General features: G+C 43.7%; 1 protein-coding gene across 3 annotated transcripts in view; it reads right to left on the reverse strand.

Moving 5' to 3' along the window:
• Positions 1-1,662: 1,662 nt before the first annotated feature.
• Positions 1,663-13,393, reverse strand: part of Trip11 (thyroid hormone receptor interactor 11) — a 68,361-nt gene continuing 56,630 nt past the window's right edge. Inside the window, exons 17-22 of one of the 3 annotated variants that reach the window (XM_087553438.1) lie at positions 8,961-9,042; positions 8,230-8,344; positions 7,528-7,644; positions 7,255-7,399; positions 5,150-5,370; positions 1,663-2,830 (exon numbers count right to left, since the gene is read on the reverse strand). In XM_087553438.1, coding sequence (XP_087409564.1) covers positions 5,150-5,370; positions 7,255-7,399; positions 7,528-7,644; positions 8,230-8,344; positions 8,961-9,042 — 680 coding nt within the window. In that variant the 3' untranslated portion in view covers positions 1,663-2,830. 3 annotated transcript variants of the gene reach the window in all.

Raw genomic sequence — 13,393 nt, forward strand, 5'->3', positions numbered from 1 at the left:
ACTGAGAGGGCCAGGAATGGTAAACTAAAGTTAAAGGTTGTTAGAGCTGAAAAAGAACGTGTAAAAAGGCAGCTGAAAATCTTCAGTCAGGCCATCATTACAGGGCAAGCTGCTGACTTCTTAACCCCAGCATGGCTCCATGAAGGCTCCGTTAGGGGCCAAGGCAGAAAACCAACTGAAGGTTCAAATGTTTGCCTTAAATGATGTGACATTTTAAATTATTCCTTATCGCCAAGATAAATATTGCTGCAATTATAAAGGATTAGTAATTTATAGTGTGTGCAACGTTTTGACAGTGTGCTATAAAACCCTCAGTTACTCTCCATTCACATGACCCGAGTTAAGGACAGGAAGAAGGTTCAGTTGCTTCACTAGAACCGGACGGGGCTAGAACCACCGCCTGTTGGTACTTCATTTACTAGCCTATTTCCTTCAAGATACGCTCCTTCCGTTTGTCTGCCAGCCCAAACCAGGGCCCTTCAGCACCTTGAGTGTGACCCCAAGAATAGTTCCCACACTTCTTTCACCTGCACGTGTCTGTCTCACCCCTCGGCACAAGCCTCAGGTTTCTTATTCCCTCTTAGCAGACTTCCCATAACACACCCCTGTACAACTATTTGTACACACATGAACAAACCTGTCACTTGTTCTTGTAACTGTGCAAGGCTGCTATCGGGTGGGTACCATTCAGTTGAGAAAAGTGATGTAGCAGAGTGATCGTGTCAAAGGTCACACAAAAGAGGTCAAAGTAAAACTAACCCCTTCCAATGCTAGAACAGGAAGAATTAAAAATAGGTTCTGCGCCTAAGAGCAAATGAAGGTGTCTGAACGACCTTGGAGAAAGACTAAGTGACCAGTGATGCACATTGCACCCTCTGAAGGGGACAATAAGAAGTCCACCAGCTAAACCTAAACCCTCAGATCATCCTTTCACACGCAATCCTGAGTCTTGAGTGGACCATGCTTAGTTAGCATCTAAGGCTGAATCCTTGTGTGGGACGATGTCACAGGTGAGGCAGGTACAAGATAGGAGGAGGCCTGTCATTGGACGAGAAGGAGGGATGGGCGGGAGAAAAGTTTGAAGGAAGAGGAGACTGGAACAGAGGAGGACAGAGAAAGCCACGGAGGAGAGAAAATGGAAGATGATGTTAAGATTCCACTCTGTATATTTACAGGTTGTTATTAATGTTCTTAAGGGACGGATGGTACTGGGTTTTGTATGCTTAGGTGGGCAATTATATCTTATCAATTGGGTCAAAGGTTATTGTTTTCTTTCATGTAGCGATTTAAGTGTAAGAAAGTGTGTGGCGGCTGGGCTGGGCTGCCAGAGTTGGGATGTGTGTTTCTGGCATGGAAACCTGCCTTGGGAACTAGATAGGTGGAGAGATTGCTGCCAGGCTCAGAGAGAGGCCTTCGGCAGTGTGATATAGGATGGGGCACAGCAGGTGAGACGCTTTGTTGACTGAGAATTAAGATGTCCAGCAGATATCTGGGGCACTGCAGTGTAGATCTAGAGTGGGTAAAAGACAACCATTCATTTTTTATTTTTTTATATTTTTACAACATCCCTGCAGCAGATGTGTAAAGTGAGTGAACACCCACGTCATCAGAGGCTGCTACAAACAATACAGGCAAGTCACTTCTCCTCAAGAGACACCGGCAGCTGTTTCCCAATGTTTTTATTGTGGATGAGGACACAGCCGACTTACATCATTTTTATTTGGAGGCTTCTTCGCCTTGCAATGCTCCCGAGAAATTCGAGAGCGCATCGGCTTTAGCGCTATATGAAACACAACGCAATCTTATGGTACAGTTGGAATTTCTCACACTTAGATACCTTCCTATAAATCAAGACAATGTATCAATTTTAGGTGATTAAATCATAATAAGTTAAATGTAAAGATTTGCAAATCATCACAAATGCCAACATTACAACGATCACCATTTTCCCACAGGGATAGATAAAATAAATATTACCTAACTGATATTTACAGAAGAAATATCTTTGTTGCTAGATGCTTTAAATGCTTTGATATATGAAAATTTCTTTAAAACTCCCAGTTCCAATGGTCTCATCCTCACCTGTGCCAGCCCTCCTCCCTCCCACAGCTGACGTGGGTGAGCACTTCCAGCCTCTGAATCCTTGAGATGATTAAAGGGACTAAAGGCTTTTCCTGGGTAACAGTTGGTGTTTGGCTGGCAAGCTGGATGCCATCCTCCTGACTATGTGCTTTGGTCCCCATCCCCCCTTTTAAAAACAAACAAGAATATCAGGATATGAAACTGAACAGCACACATGCCGGTGACTACACTCAATCAACACCAATGGCAGGGTGAATTCTTGATAGTGTATTTCACTGTACTTGAAAACCATTAGGAATGTTGTGAAGAACTGTGGCTTCCAATGCAAAATTCAACTACAAATTCTAAGTGCAGAAAGACACCAACAGCCCACTTACAGCAGTTACAACACTACAGGAAACCTGTGGCTTCTGATGCCAAACTCAACCACAAATTCCACAAAGTGGTTGCAGATCTCAAGAGCAGACTTCTGCAGTCGCCATGGCACTGCCGGAGAGCGAGCCTCTAGCAGTGTCCTGGAGTCACTGAACGTGTGTGCTTCTTGCTTTCTGCTCGAGCAGATGCTTCATCTCGGACACAACGTGGTTTCAGAGAAGCTGGCGGGCTCTGCCGGGCTCCGATCAACGCGCACTCAGATCAATGCACACACAGAGGCAGTAGGTGCTGCGCTTTCAGACAGGGCAGACAGCCATGCCACACAGTGTCCCTGGATGCCTGGTGTGGACTCCTCCCTGCAGCAGCCTTCAAACTTAGGATACAGGAACCAGTGAGGGAAGGAAGGTTTTAGTCAAGGAACTTCAAATGTCATAAAGTTATTTAAATATAAAACACACTGTTTAAATAGCCTCCATGTACCTCTTCTTTAAAGAAAACAGTAACACCTTCCATTTTCTTCTTACTGTAAAGCTAGTCTTTAGGCTACTTCATTCAGAGGTTAAAATTTCCTTCCAAGCAGCGCCCATCCAGGCTAATGAGAGAAAGGTTTTAAGAAAGTATAAACCTGTCTCAGTAGACCCTCACTTACAATGGCTTCACTGTTTCAATTTTGGAGTTTGCCAAAATGATATACATTGAACAGAAATCAAGCTTCAGACTTAGAGTTTCTCTTTTCTTCGATCTGGGCAGCAGTGGAGCCTGGCTGGTGTGGCTGGTGCTCGGCTGAGTGGCCCCGGGGGGGCAGACTGACGGTGAGCACAGCAAACAGATGCTCCACTCAAGGTGCTTTTTCTGACGGTGGGTTAGTGGGCTGTGAGCCCGCTGTAAGCTGAGGGGCATCTGTAACATCGGCAACGGTGGCCGGGGCAGCTTAGCATTGCTATTAACTCTGCTGGCAACTCTTTCTGACACAGGGCAGAGAAGTTAGGATAGTAAGTGAGTTTAGGACACAGGTGACATCAGAAAGCAGCACTATCTCCGTTACCTAATTTTTCAGAAAAAGATATTTTAACCATCAGCACATCATTAAAACCTCCAGACTTTCAGACACATTAGAAATGTACAGTTTACAAACAACCCAAGTTAGCGTGGCAGGCGCCAGGACTGTCCACACTTCCGAATTAGTCTCATTTCCACCTTCCCTTGCTAGATAGGGTTTTCTGTTTTAAAGGCTTATCTGAATTTACAAAATATGCCAGAAATGACTTTTGAATGTACAACGGCAACAACTGATGCCAATGTGAACCCCTGATACAGTGAAGCCGTGGACTCAGTGAGGCTGTGGACTTGGGCTGCTTTTCCTTTGCAGCGGCTTTGTGAAAAGGTTCAGAAATGCTAACCCCTGGTGTTAGTGTGCTGAAATGACCAGCACGGCTAGCAGAGTGCTGCACCCCACACAGGTGAGGCTCACACAGAGGCAGGAGGACAGGGCTCGGGATACTGCTAACAGTGGTCTAAGGTTCACGTGGATGCAGCCATACATAAAGTGTAACCTCCCACGAAAGTAACATGTATGTGTGCATTTGTGCATGAAAACCTTATGCTTTTTGATTGGGGTGTGTGTGTGTGTGTGTGTGTGTGTGTGTGTGTGTGTGTGTGTGTTCATGTGTGTTGAGGGAGGGGCTCACTATGGTTATTGCTCTGGCTAGCCTGAAATCCACTGTATATACCAAGCTGGCCCCAAATCCTAAGCAATCTTCTTGCTTCTGTCTCTCAAGTGGTGGGATTAACCATGAGCTGGAAACCTGCAGTTGTAGGTGATACTTTAAAAAGACATTTCAGCTCCTGAAACTAAATGATACCATTTAGTTACTCACAGCATGTACTCCACAATAAAAACAAACAAACTACTGACCCATGAAACAACTTGGATGAATCTCAGGGGAATTATGCTAAGTGAAAAACACCCATTTTCAAGAGGTTACATAACATATGATTTCATTTAAACAGCATTTACAGAACAACAAAATTATAGAGGGTGACAGTTGGTGGCTGACAGGGATTAGAGGTGAGGGATCCTTCCGATGAAGAGCTGGATCCTGACTGAGATGGTCAGATGAATCTATACATACGATGAAATTGCATAGAACCAAATACCTGCTCTGCCTCGGGGCGCTGACAACCTCCCAGGACCAGCTTTGTCCTCTGCTCTCTGCAGAGCACACGGTCCTCTACAGGTGACCGATGCATGCGCACTGCAGGGCATTTTCTGCTCCATGGACAGAAGCCTTTATTAGGCATCAATGGGGGGTCGGGGACAGTTGATTCCTTATCTTTAAAAGATGAACCACATGCTCATATATTAAATGAGCTTGAAAATGCAGGGAGATAAAAGCAGGCACAGTTTACTGTTCTTGCCTCTCCTTTAGAGTTTTGTAAATTGAAAAGGAAACCAAATGTTTCTAGTTTTAAATTAGGTAACATCATAAAGGGAAAAAAAAAGCAGATTATATCTTCCATACTTGCTCTTCTGACACCTGCAATTTCTAAAAGCATTAAGAATATTTTTATTAACAGAGAAATTACAATTATAAATACATAACTCTCCAGAAGGCCACTTTGTGATAAGTTCACACACACACAGTGTCATGGTTTCTTTAAAGTGCTACATAGTCTCAGCCCTGAAAGCTACCTATTGCTTTAGAAGGTCTTTCAGCACAACACCAGCGCTGTTGTCAGGCGACACTGGCAAAGGTGTAAACGTGGGTAGAACGTCTGAGATGGGTTTCAGAAGGAGATGCCCAGGCCCACCAGGCCCATGTCCAGCTGGGTTAATAAGGGGCACGGCTGCTGAGCGGGGAGCCAAGAATGGATTCATGTCTGTTCTTCTTCCTGCCCTGGATTCCGCTGTATCTAGAAGATAAGATAGAGATTTACCTTCTATCCTTCACAAAGAGGTTTAATGAAAGAACCCTCTGAACACAGTAATCAACACAGTCGTTGAAGTTTGTTGTTGACACAGGGTCTCTAGCTTAGGCTGGCCATGAACCCCTAATAGCTGAGGGTGACCCTCTGCTCTACTTTGAGAGCTGAAATTGTGCTAACAAGCTCGGTTTTACACAAGCATTTGGGAGGGAGAGAGGGTACAGGAAGGGTGGAGATGTTGTGATGAAGAATGTCTTTCAGGAAGCTGTTGCCTGCTCTAACAGGAAAAAGAAAGGAGCACAGTCTATGTCCCTAGAGTGACAACTTCTCACTGCATTTAGCAGGCAAACCGTATATCTTAATGACTTCACCTTTGTACCAAAAAAGTTAAAAAAAAAAAAAAAGAAATACTTGTCTAAATAATTAAAGTTTTAAAAATTCTAAAACAGCAGTTTTTAAATATTTTATCTAAATTTAACTATGGTGTATGGTATAAACTAGGAAGCGTATGTTTCTAAAGTCTATGCTAAATTATGTAAATTATAGGGAAAAGAGAATTGGTTTATAGTCTAGTGGATAATTAAATTTCAGCTCAAGAAATGTTACTGTATACCAATATCATCAATATAAAATAACCAAGACCATTACAACTCAATGGGATCAAAAACACACACATGTAACCGCCAACCATTTCCTTCCAGACTGACTTTTCCACATGCGAGGGTGCTTTGGCACATTCCTGGATGTTTAGGTGATATTTGGGTGAGTTAACTAAACCAACATTATATATATATATTATTTATGTGGCAAAGTTTGGTTATTGAATAAAAAGAAATCCAAAGATGAAAATCATTTTCTGACTATAAATTACGCTTGTAACTTTGATTAATAAGAAGTACCATCTGTAAGCGGCCAGAGGTCACCTGTGAAGATGGTTCAATACTCTCGTGACCCAGAGAACCCCATAAAATCATGCAAATCAAGAGGTTCAAACCTTTGTGTTCACTTTAACAACACCCGGGAAACTGCCCAGGGCATCAAGGGTATGCATATCTGCAAAGCCACCAAGTATCTGAAGGATGTCACTTTAAAGAAGCCGTGTATGTCATTCCAGTGGTATAATGGTGGTGTTGGTAGGTGTGTCCAGGCCAAAGAGTGGTGGCCAAAAAAGAGTGCTGAATTTTTGCTACACATGCTTAAAAATGCAGAGAGTGATGCTGAACTGAAGGGCTTGGACGGAGATTCTCTATCACTGAACACACGCGGGTGAACACAGCATCTAAGATGCGCCCACGAACCTCCAGAGCTCATGGCCAGATTAACCCAGACATGAGCTCCGCCTGTCACACTGAGATGCTCCTCACTGAGACTCATCAGCATAAAATAAAGGCAGACAAAGTAAAAAAAAAAAAAAGTGCCATCAGAGAGAAATGCAAACAGGGGACAAAGATGTAACTAGGTCGCTACCATTTCCAGGAGAGTAATTCAAAGTGACTTATACTGATAATTAAAATAAAATTGCAAGTAAAATCACAGGTTACTACAACGTCTATATAAATATAAATATACTATAATATATCTATATGATTTGAGGTGTGTGAAAACAGCCAATGAAATATTTCTCATGAAGACTTTAGGAATTATTCCTACATAAAAACATTTCATGCTGTTTACATTAATTAAAACAAATAAATTATAAGCTATTAAAACATATAAAGTCCAAATTTAGCGACATCAGAATTTTGGAAGCAGTATTACAATTTCAAAACACTGAAAAGTTTATGTCACTATCACGAGTAACAGATTAGTAACAGATCATAAGCTAAGCATCTGACTTTTACCACTGAGGGAAAAGCACATCCCCCATTTTACCTCTAAAGCCTTCGGCTGTGCCTGTGTCGACTTTCCTTCTTCCTGGAGAATCTAAAGGCTTCAGGTCATGAACGGACAGCTTTGGGGGCGGGACAGATGGATGAGATTCTGTTTCCAGAAACTTAACAAAGAGTTCTGAAAAAGACTATGAAAAAATATGTTGGTATGTTACTGAGGCTGTGTTAAATGATGCAGGAGAAATCTGACACTGCAAATGAGTAGTGTGCAATCACTTTATGGTTCATGTTCAGCAGGAATAAAACTGGGTCTTACACTATTAAACACGGACTGTTGATTTGGTCTCAAAGGTGTATTGGGCACACTTTTCGATCCTCCTCCCAGCCATCCAGCCATCCACCGAGTAACACCACCTTGATCTTCAGCGAACAGCTGTAAGGACATTTTAAAACAGAAAAATACTATCATTCTAAGACAAGAAGGTAAGAGCCACTCTGCTGGGATTGGACAGAAGAGTAAGCAAGCTTTGTAACTCGGGTTCTAGTAGGTGTCTCCTAGACGGATGGGTGACAGAACACAAAGTGCCACCCCACACAGTCTGATAAATGCTCTGGATGTGGTTATATCTCAAAACCTTCAATCATCTGATAACACAACTGGTTTATAAGTTGTAAAATACTTAACTAACACCACACAAACTGAACAAAAGCACCTCTTTGGTCAAGAAAACTGTATTAAACCCAAGTTATATATACAGTAAAAAGGAACTATTTTCCAGGATGCCCTATATTATAAATGTAATTATAAACATTTAGAAGGAGAACCAGGATGTAGGTCAGCGGTGGATCACTCACCTAACACAGTGAGAGACAAGCTAGATTCCATTCCCAAGGAAAACAGATACAGAGAAAGAGGGAGGGGGTGGGGGGGGAGTACACAGAATAAGAAAACTACAAAGAAAGAGGTAGGGGGTGCATAGAGGAAAGGGGGACTTAGAGTGCTTTTACTGCCTGTTACCTGCTCCATTTCCTCCCTTTTAACACCCAGGATGCTCCCCATGAGCCGAAGCACTTCATGACGCTGGTTCTTAGGTGTGTGGAAATGACCAATGAAGAGGTTTCTCATGAGGACTCTAGGAAAATCAAGGCAGAAACAGTGGAGGTCAACCTAACATGGCCTATCTACCACAACCACACCTAAACACTAAACAAACAAACATTTTCTTATGTTTAAACAGTAAGATGCTTAATTACAGAGACTGAATAATAAGATAGTCTACAGTAGCTTAGTCTACAGTACTAAGTCTAATTAGGAATATTTCCGACAACCTAAAATGCATGCTTATTACCCACCCATGTCCTTAGACCACAGCCAGCTGAAGGAGGTACCTCGTGGTAACTCCCAACACCTCCACAGGTGATTCTCACTGAGACGCAAAACGGAGACATGTTATGTGTCCCCAGCCAAACTTATTAAAAATTTAAATATTTTAGATTTTAAAATATTATATCAGATATTATTACATAAATAACCAGGTTTCAGAGCTATATTTTAATGTTAGATATGTTACCTAAGGGTAGTGAAGAGGGGGAAATGTTAACAATAAACTTTTTATTTTCTAAGTATTTCATATGGAAGTGATGTTTTTTAATTCTTGCATACGGTTTTGAGAAAAGAAATGAGTAGGGAAACAGACTTTAAAAAAGCAGTTCCGTAAAACACAAGCGGGAGCCAAGAGCAAAGCTTACTTGTCCACTTTTCCTTCCGTGCTGTTCACTAAGCTCATCAATTTCTTCTGCGCATCATCCAGCATCTCTTGGTGGAGCTCATCTGTGTTAAGAGGAAGTGGATAACAGCATTGACTGGGCAGCGTGGATAAACGCACGGCAAGACTTACTCAGAAACATGGACGCATGCCCTGTCTACTGGAGAATGGCCGACTGCTGTCACCTTTTCTTTGGCCCAGGGAACTTGGGACCTCTATTACAAAGTCACCTCAAAGGCAAGGAGGCAGTGTTCTGCATGGCTTGCCCCCGAGCGGATGATGCATCCCTTGACAGAAGTGCAAAAACCACAACAGGTTTCCATCCTCTTTGAAACTTGCAAAGAGCGACTGACTGCCGTGCTTGCTCTCTTGCACAATGTGTTTTCAGATCACCTCTCTTACTGGGAGGAAGCAGAAAGGCCAGCTTTAGATTTTCCTTGCTGTTTTCCTGGCTGCGCTCCGGGGTTGGTGAGCCAGGAGAGTGTCTAAGAAACCAACCCCGTGGCTTAGCTCAGCCATCAGGGCAAAGGGCTCTTCTCTTCAGAGAGGAAATCTCTACGCACGATGGAGAGCATCACATGCTAATCGGGGTACAATGCTGCTGCTGACTTAGGAGGATGTTTAGATAATGTCCAAATTGTACTTTAAAATAAACAAAACCTGTAAAATGGTTGGAATCCAGGCAATATTTATAGGTAAAGTGTAAATTAAATTGGGAGACGCCCTATTCACAAGCTAATTGTGCCAAAGCATCAGACCTCTTGGCTGAAGGACCTCTCTGTCCAAGAGTCCACCCTCACACTTAGGAGCAGACAGCCTGAGCTGGAAGACACTCTTAATGATTTCAGGAGGCTGCGTGAAAGGGTGGGGAGCACACAGCGCCTCCCCAATGGGGATGGCTAGGGAGTCCCCTTACCAGGCACTTTTCCATTCTCTGTGTCATTTCTCTTCCTCATTTCTTAAGACATTAGCATTTTGCATTCTGATGAAGTTAATTTACTTTGTGTTGGCTTTGCCCAGCACCGTGAAGATTCACTCCTATACTGTCTAGGCCCTTTATGGTTTTGAATATAATACTTAGGACCATGACCCTTACTGAGCTCATCCCTGTGCATGGTATGAGGCCAGTGTCTGGCCTGATGCCTACCCGAATTCTCCTCCCGGGAAAACATCTGCTCCAGCATTACATGATTCCCGTGCTGTTCCTTCAGCATGGTTTTGAAGAGTTAACTGACTGTCAATGTCTGGTGTATTTTCTGACTCTAGTCTCCCACAAAATCCTGCATGTTTCCTCCCACAGACAAGGGCTCTTATTTACCAGTACTGGCTACTCTGACTCACATCCACTCTTCATTCTGAAGTCCCTCACCTTGCATATTTCCTAAGACACAGGAGGGGCTCTCCTTTGTCTCCATTCTGTCCTGTACAGTGACTAGAATGCTGATTTACAGCACTAAGTGCAAATAGAAAGCAGCCGTGTTAAAGGTTTGCAGTGGACTGTGCTTCTGTAAATTGCAAAATTCTAAATGACAAAATGCTATTCCTATTACAGCCTAGCTTTACGTTGCCATAACCATGCTATACAAATAGAGTTTGAGTTTGGAAAATCTATAAACTTTCCCTTTCCTGTCTTTCAAATAAGGAATTTTAAATTGGATACAAAGAGCAGGGGTAGGAGGAGTATTACTGAAGTTTGACTCAATAAAGGGCATTTTCTCCTGGATTCTTCAAATACTTTACACTGTGGGTATGTGTTGTTATTTGGGTCTTTAGTATTGCATTCTAGATGCAACAGAACTCTTGGCCACTGGAAAAACACCAAATCAGCAAGCTGAAGCAGGATCACTGTAAAGACATCCCCTCCTCCAGGCCTACAGAACAGTGGCTGGGAAACAGCTCAGACTCCCCACTCTAAGCACAGGTGCCTGTGTGCTCACACAGATGCCGGAGGAGAGCTCACTCTCTGCCTTAGTCCCTTGGGACAAGAGTCCCTCACCAGAGGCTCCCTGGGGACCCCACAGTGCTGGGCTTATGGTGTGAGGGTGAACATGTGGATCTTCCACACGGGTGCTGGGATCCAAACGCACACCTTTATGCTTGCACAGCAAGCCCTCTTACGAACCCTCCTCATCTCTAGCCTTGCTACCTTCTTGTTCTAAAATGTGTTTTACACTGATTACATTTCAAATGATAATAATTTGGGGATATATGTCATTTAAAATAGAGTATAAAAGTTAATTTCATGGGTTCAGTATTCTCTGTTCCTGCAGAAGAGCTGGGTCTGGTTCCCAGAGCCCACATGGCGTCTTGCAACCATGTGGAACTCTAGGTTCAGGAGATCTGATGCCCTCACAGAAATGTATACATGGTGCACATAAAAACATGTAGACACATAAAAATAATAATCTTTTTAAGAGTTTGCCTTTATTTCATGTATTTGGGTATTTTACCTGTATGCATGTCTGTGTACCATATGCATGGCATTAGATACCCTGGGACTAGAGCTAAGAGACAGTTGTGAGCTGCCATGTGGGTGCTGGAAATCAAACTCAGGTCCTCTGGAAGAGCAACTGCTGAACCATTTCTCCAGCTCCAATATATATGCATGTATGTGTGTATATAATTTTTTTTATTTATTCACTATTTCAGTGTAGGCATAAAACAAAAACTTGCCTCAAGCATGGTAGTTAGTGCATGCTTGCAATCTAAGCACTCAGGAGCCCAGGGCCAACCTAAGCTTTCTCAAAAGAGAAAAGGGAAGGAGGGAGGGAACGGCACAAGGCTCACGGCTTATTTGTATCGGACGGTATGTTCCTGCCACATAAACCATAGAGTAATCTACATTTAAACAAAAAGTGCAGCTCTGTGAGCATGGTGGCCTGAGTTTTATCTCTGGAATCCACAGAAAGATGGAGGGAGAGAACTGACTGGAAAATTGTCTTCTGACCCCTATGTGCACCACGACATGTGCGCACATACGGCCCAGTGCACATCCTATGTACACAGAGTAACGACTAATAAAAATTATTTTTTAAAATAAGCTGGGCATTGTGGTTTGCACCTGTGGTCCCAGCGGCTGAGGAGGCCAAGGCAGAAGGATCAGTTGAGCATGAGAGGCTGAAACCAGCTTGGGCAACATAGCAAAGCCTCATCTCAAAGAATACCAAACAAACAGAGGCCTGATGATAGACAGACATCTTCAGAGTAAACTCATATGGCAAAGAGTCTAATAGAAGGTATTTTAATAATATAAGTCAGAAAGCCAAAGTCTGCAGCTCACTATTGGTCCTGATCTAACGCACTATAGAAAGCGCAGGGCTGCTTCAGACCCATGTGTGTGACTGTACTGTGACATTAGAGTAGACGAGGGCAAATAAAAGGACCGAGAGGGAAGCATGGGAAGGAACGGATTAATTTTGAGAGGCTGGAAGAAAAGGAAGTCACACACCCATTGCAAAGTCCCTCAGGACTCATCTTTTTCTCCAGCAACACTTACTCTCCTCCCCTCAGAAATTCTGAATATGTCTCTACAAAAACTGAACTCAAACCACAATTTGAAATCAGAACTATATTTATATGGGCAGGCAAAATATTCACATTCAGAAATGGGTTCTAGTCCAATATAACAGTCCTGTGAATAATCATACACACCCAAATAACTCTAGCAACGCAGGCTAGGGCTGGGGGGCACCTTCCAGCTAAGCAGTCAATCAGCTGAGACTGCGTGCCTGACACGTAAACCTTCCACCACAAACACCCAGAGATGATGCCACGTTTCAGAATCAAAGTCGAATGTGCAGCGAGTCAGCACATGCCCCGTAACTTTCCATTTTACCTGTGATTGATGACAGAGAACGTCTCGAGGTGGGTCAGAGTCCTCCATTTGTGTCATCTCCTGACTACAGGGCTATGAGCTGGGTTAGTCACGGTCAGCTGACCCAGGCCCCCACCGCCAGGTCTTCCCTCCCTCATCTCCTTCCCTCCCTCATCTCCTTCCTTCCCTCCCTCATCTCCTTCCCTCCCTCATCTCCTTCCTTCCCTCCCTCATCTCCTTCCTTCCCTCCCTCATCTCCTTCCTTCCCTCCCTCATCTCCTTCCTTCCCTCCCTCATCTCCTTCCTTCCCTCCCTCATCTCCTTCCCTCCCTCATCTCCTTCCTTCCCTCCCTCATCTCCTTCCTTCCCTCCCTCATCTCCTTCCTTCCCTCCCTCATCTCCTTCCTTCCCTCCCTCATCTCCTTCCTTCCCTCCCTCATCTCCTTCCCTCCCTCATCTCCTTCCTTCCCTCCCTCATCTCCTTCCTTCCCTCCCTCATCTCCTTCCTTCCCTCCCTCATCTCCTTCCCTCCCTCATCTCCTTCCCTCCCTCATCTCCTTCCTTCCCTCCCTCATCTCCTTCCTTCCCTCCCTCATCTCCTT

This window comes from Rattus norvegicus, chromosome 6 (genome assembly GCF_021556685.1).
Source record: "Rattus norvegicus strain SHRSP/BbbUtx chromosome 6, alternate assembly SHRSP_T2T, whole genome shotgun sequence".
Lineage (NCBI taxonomy): Eukaryota > Metazoa > Chordata > Mammalia > Rodentia > Muridae > Rattus > Rattus norvegicus.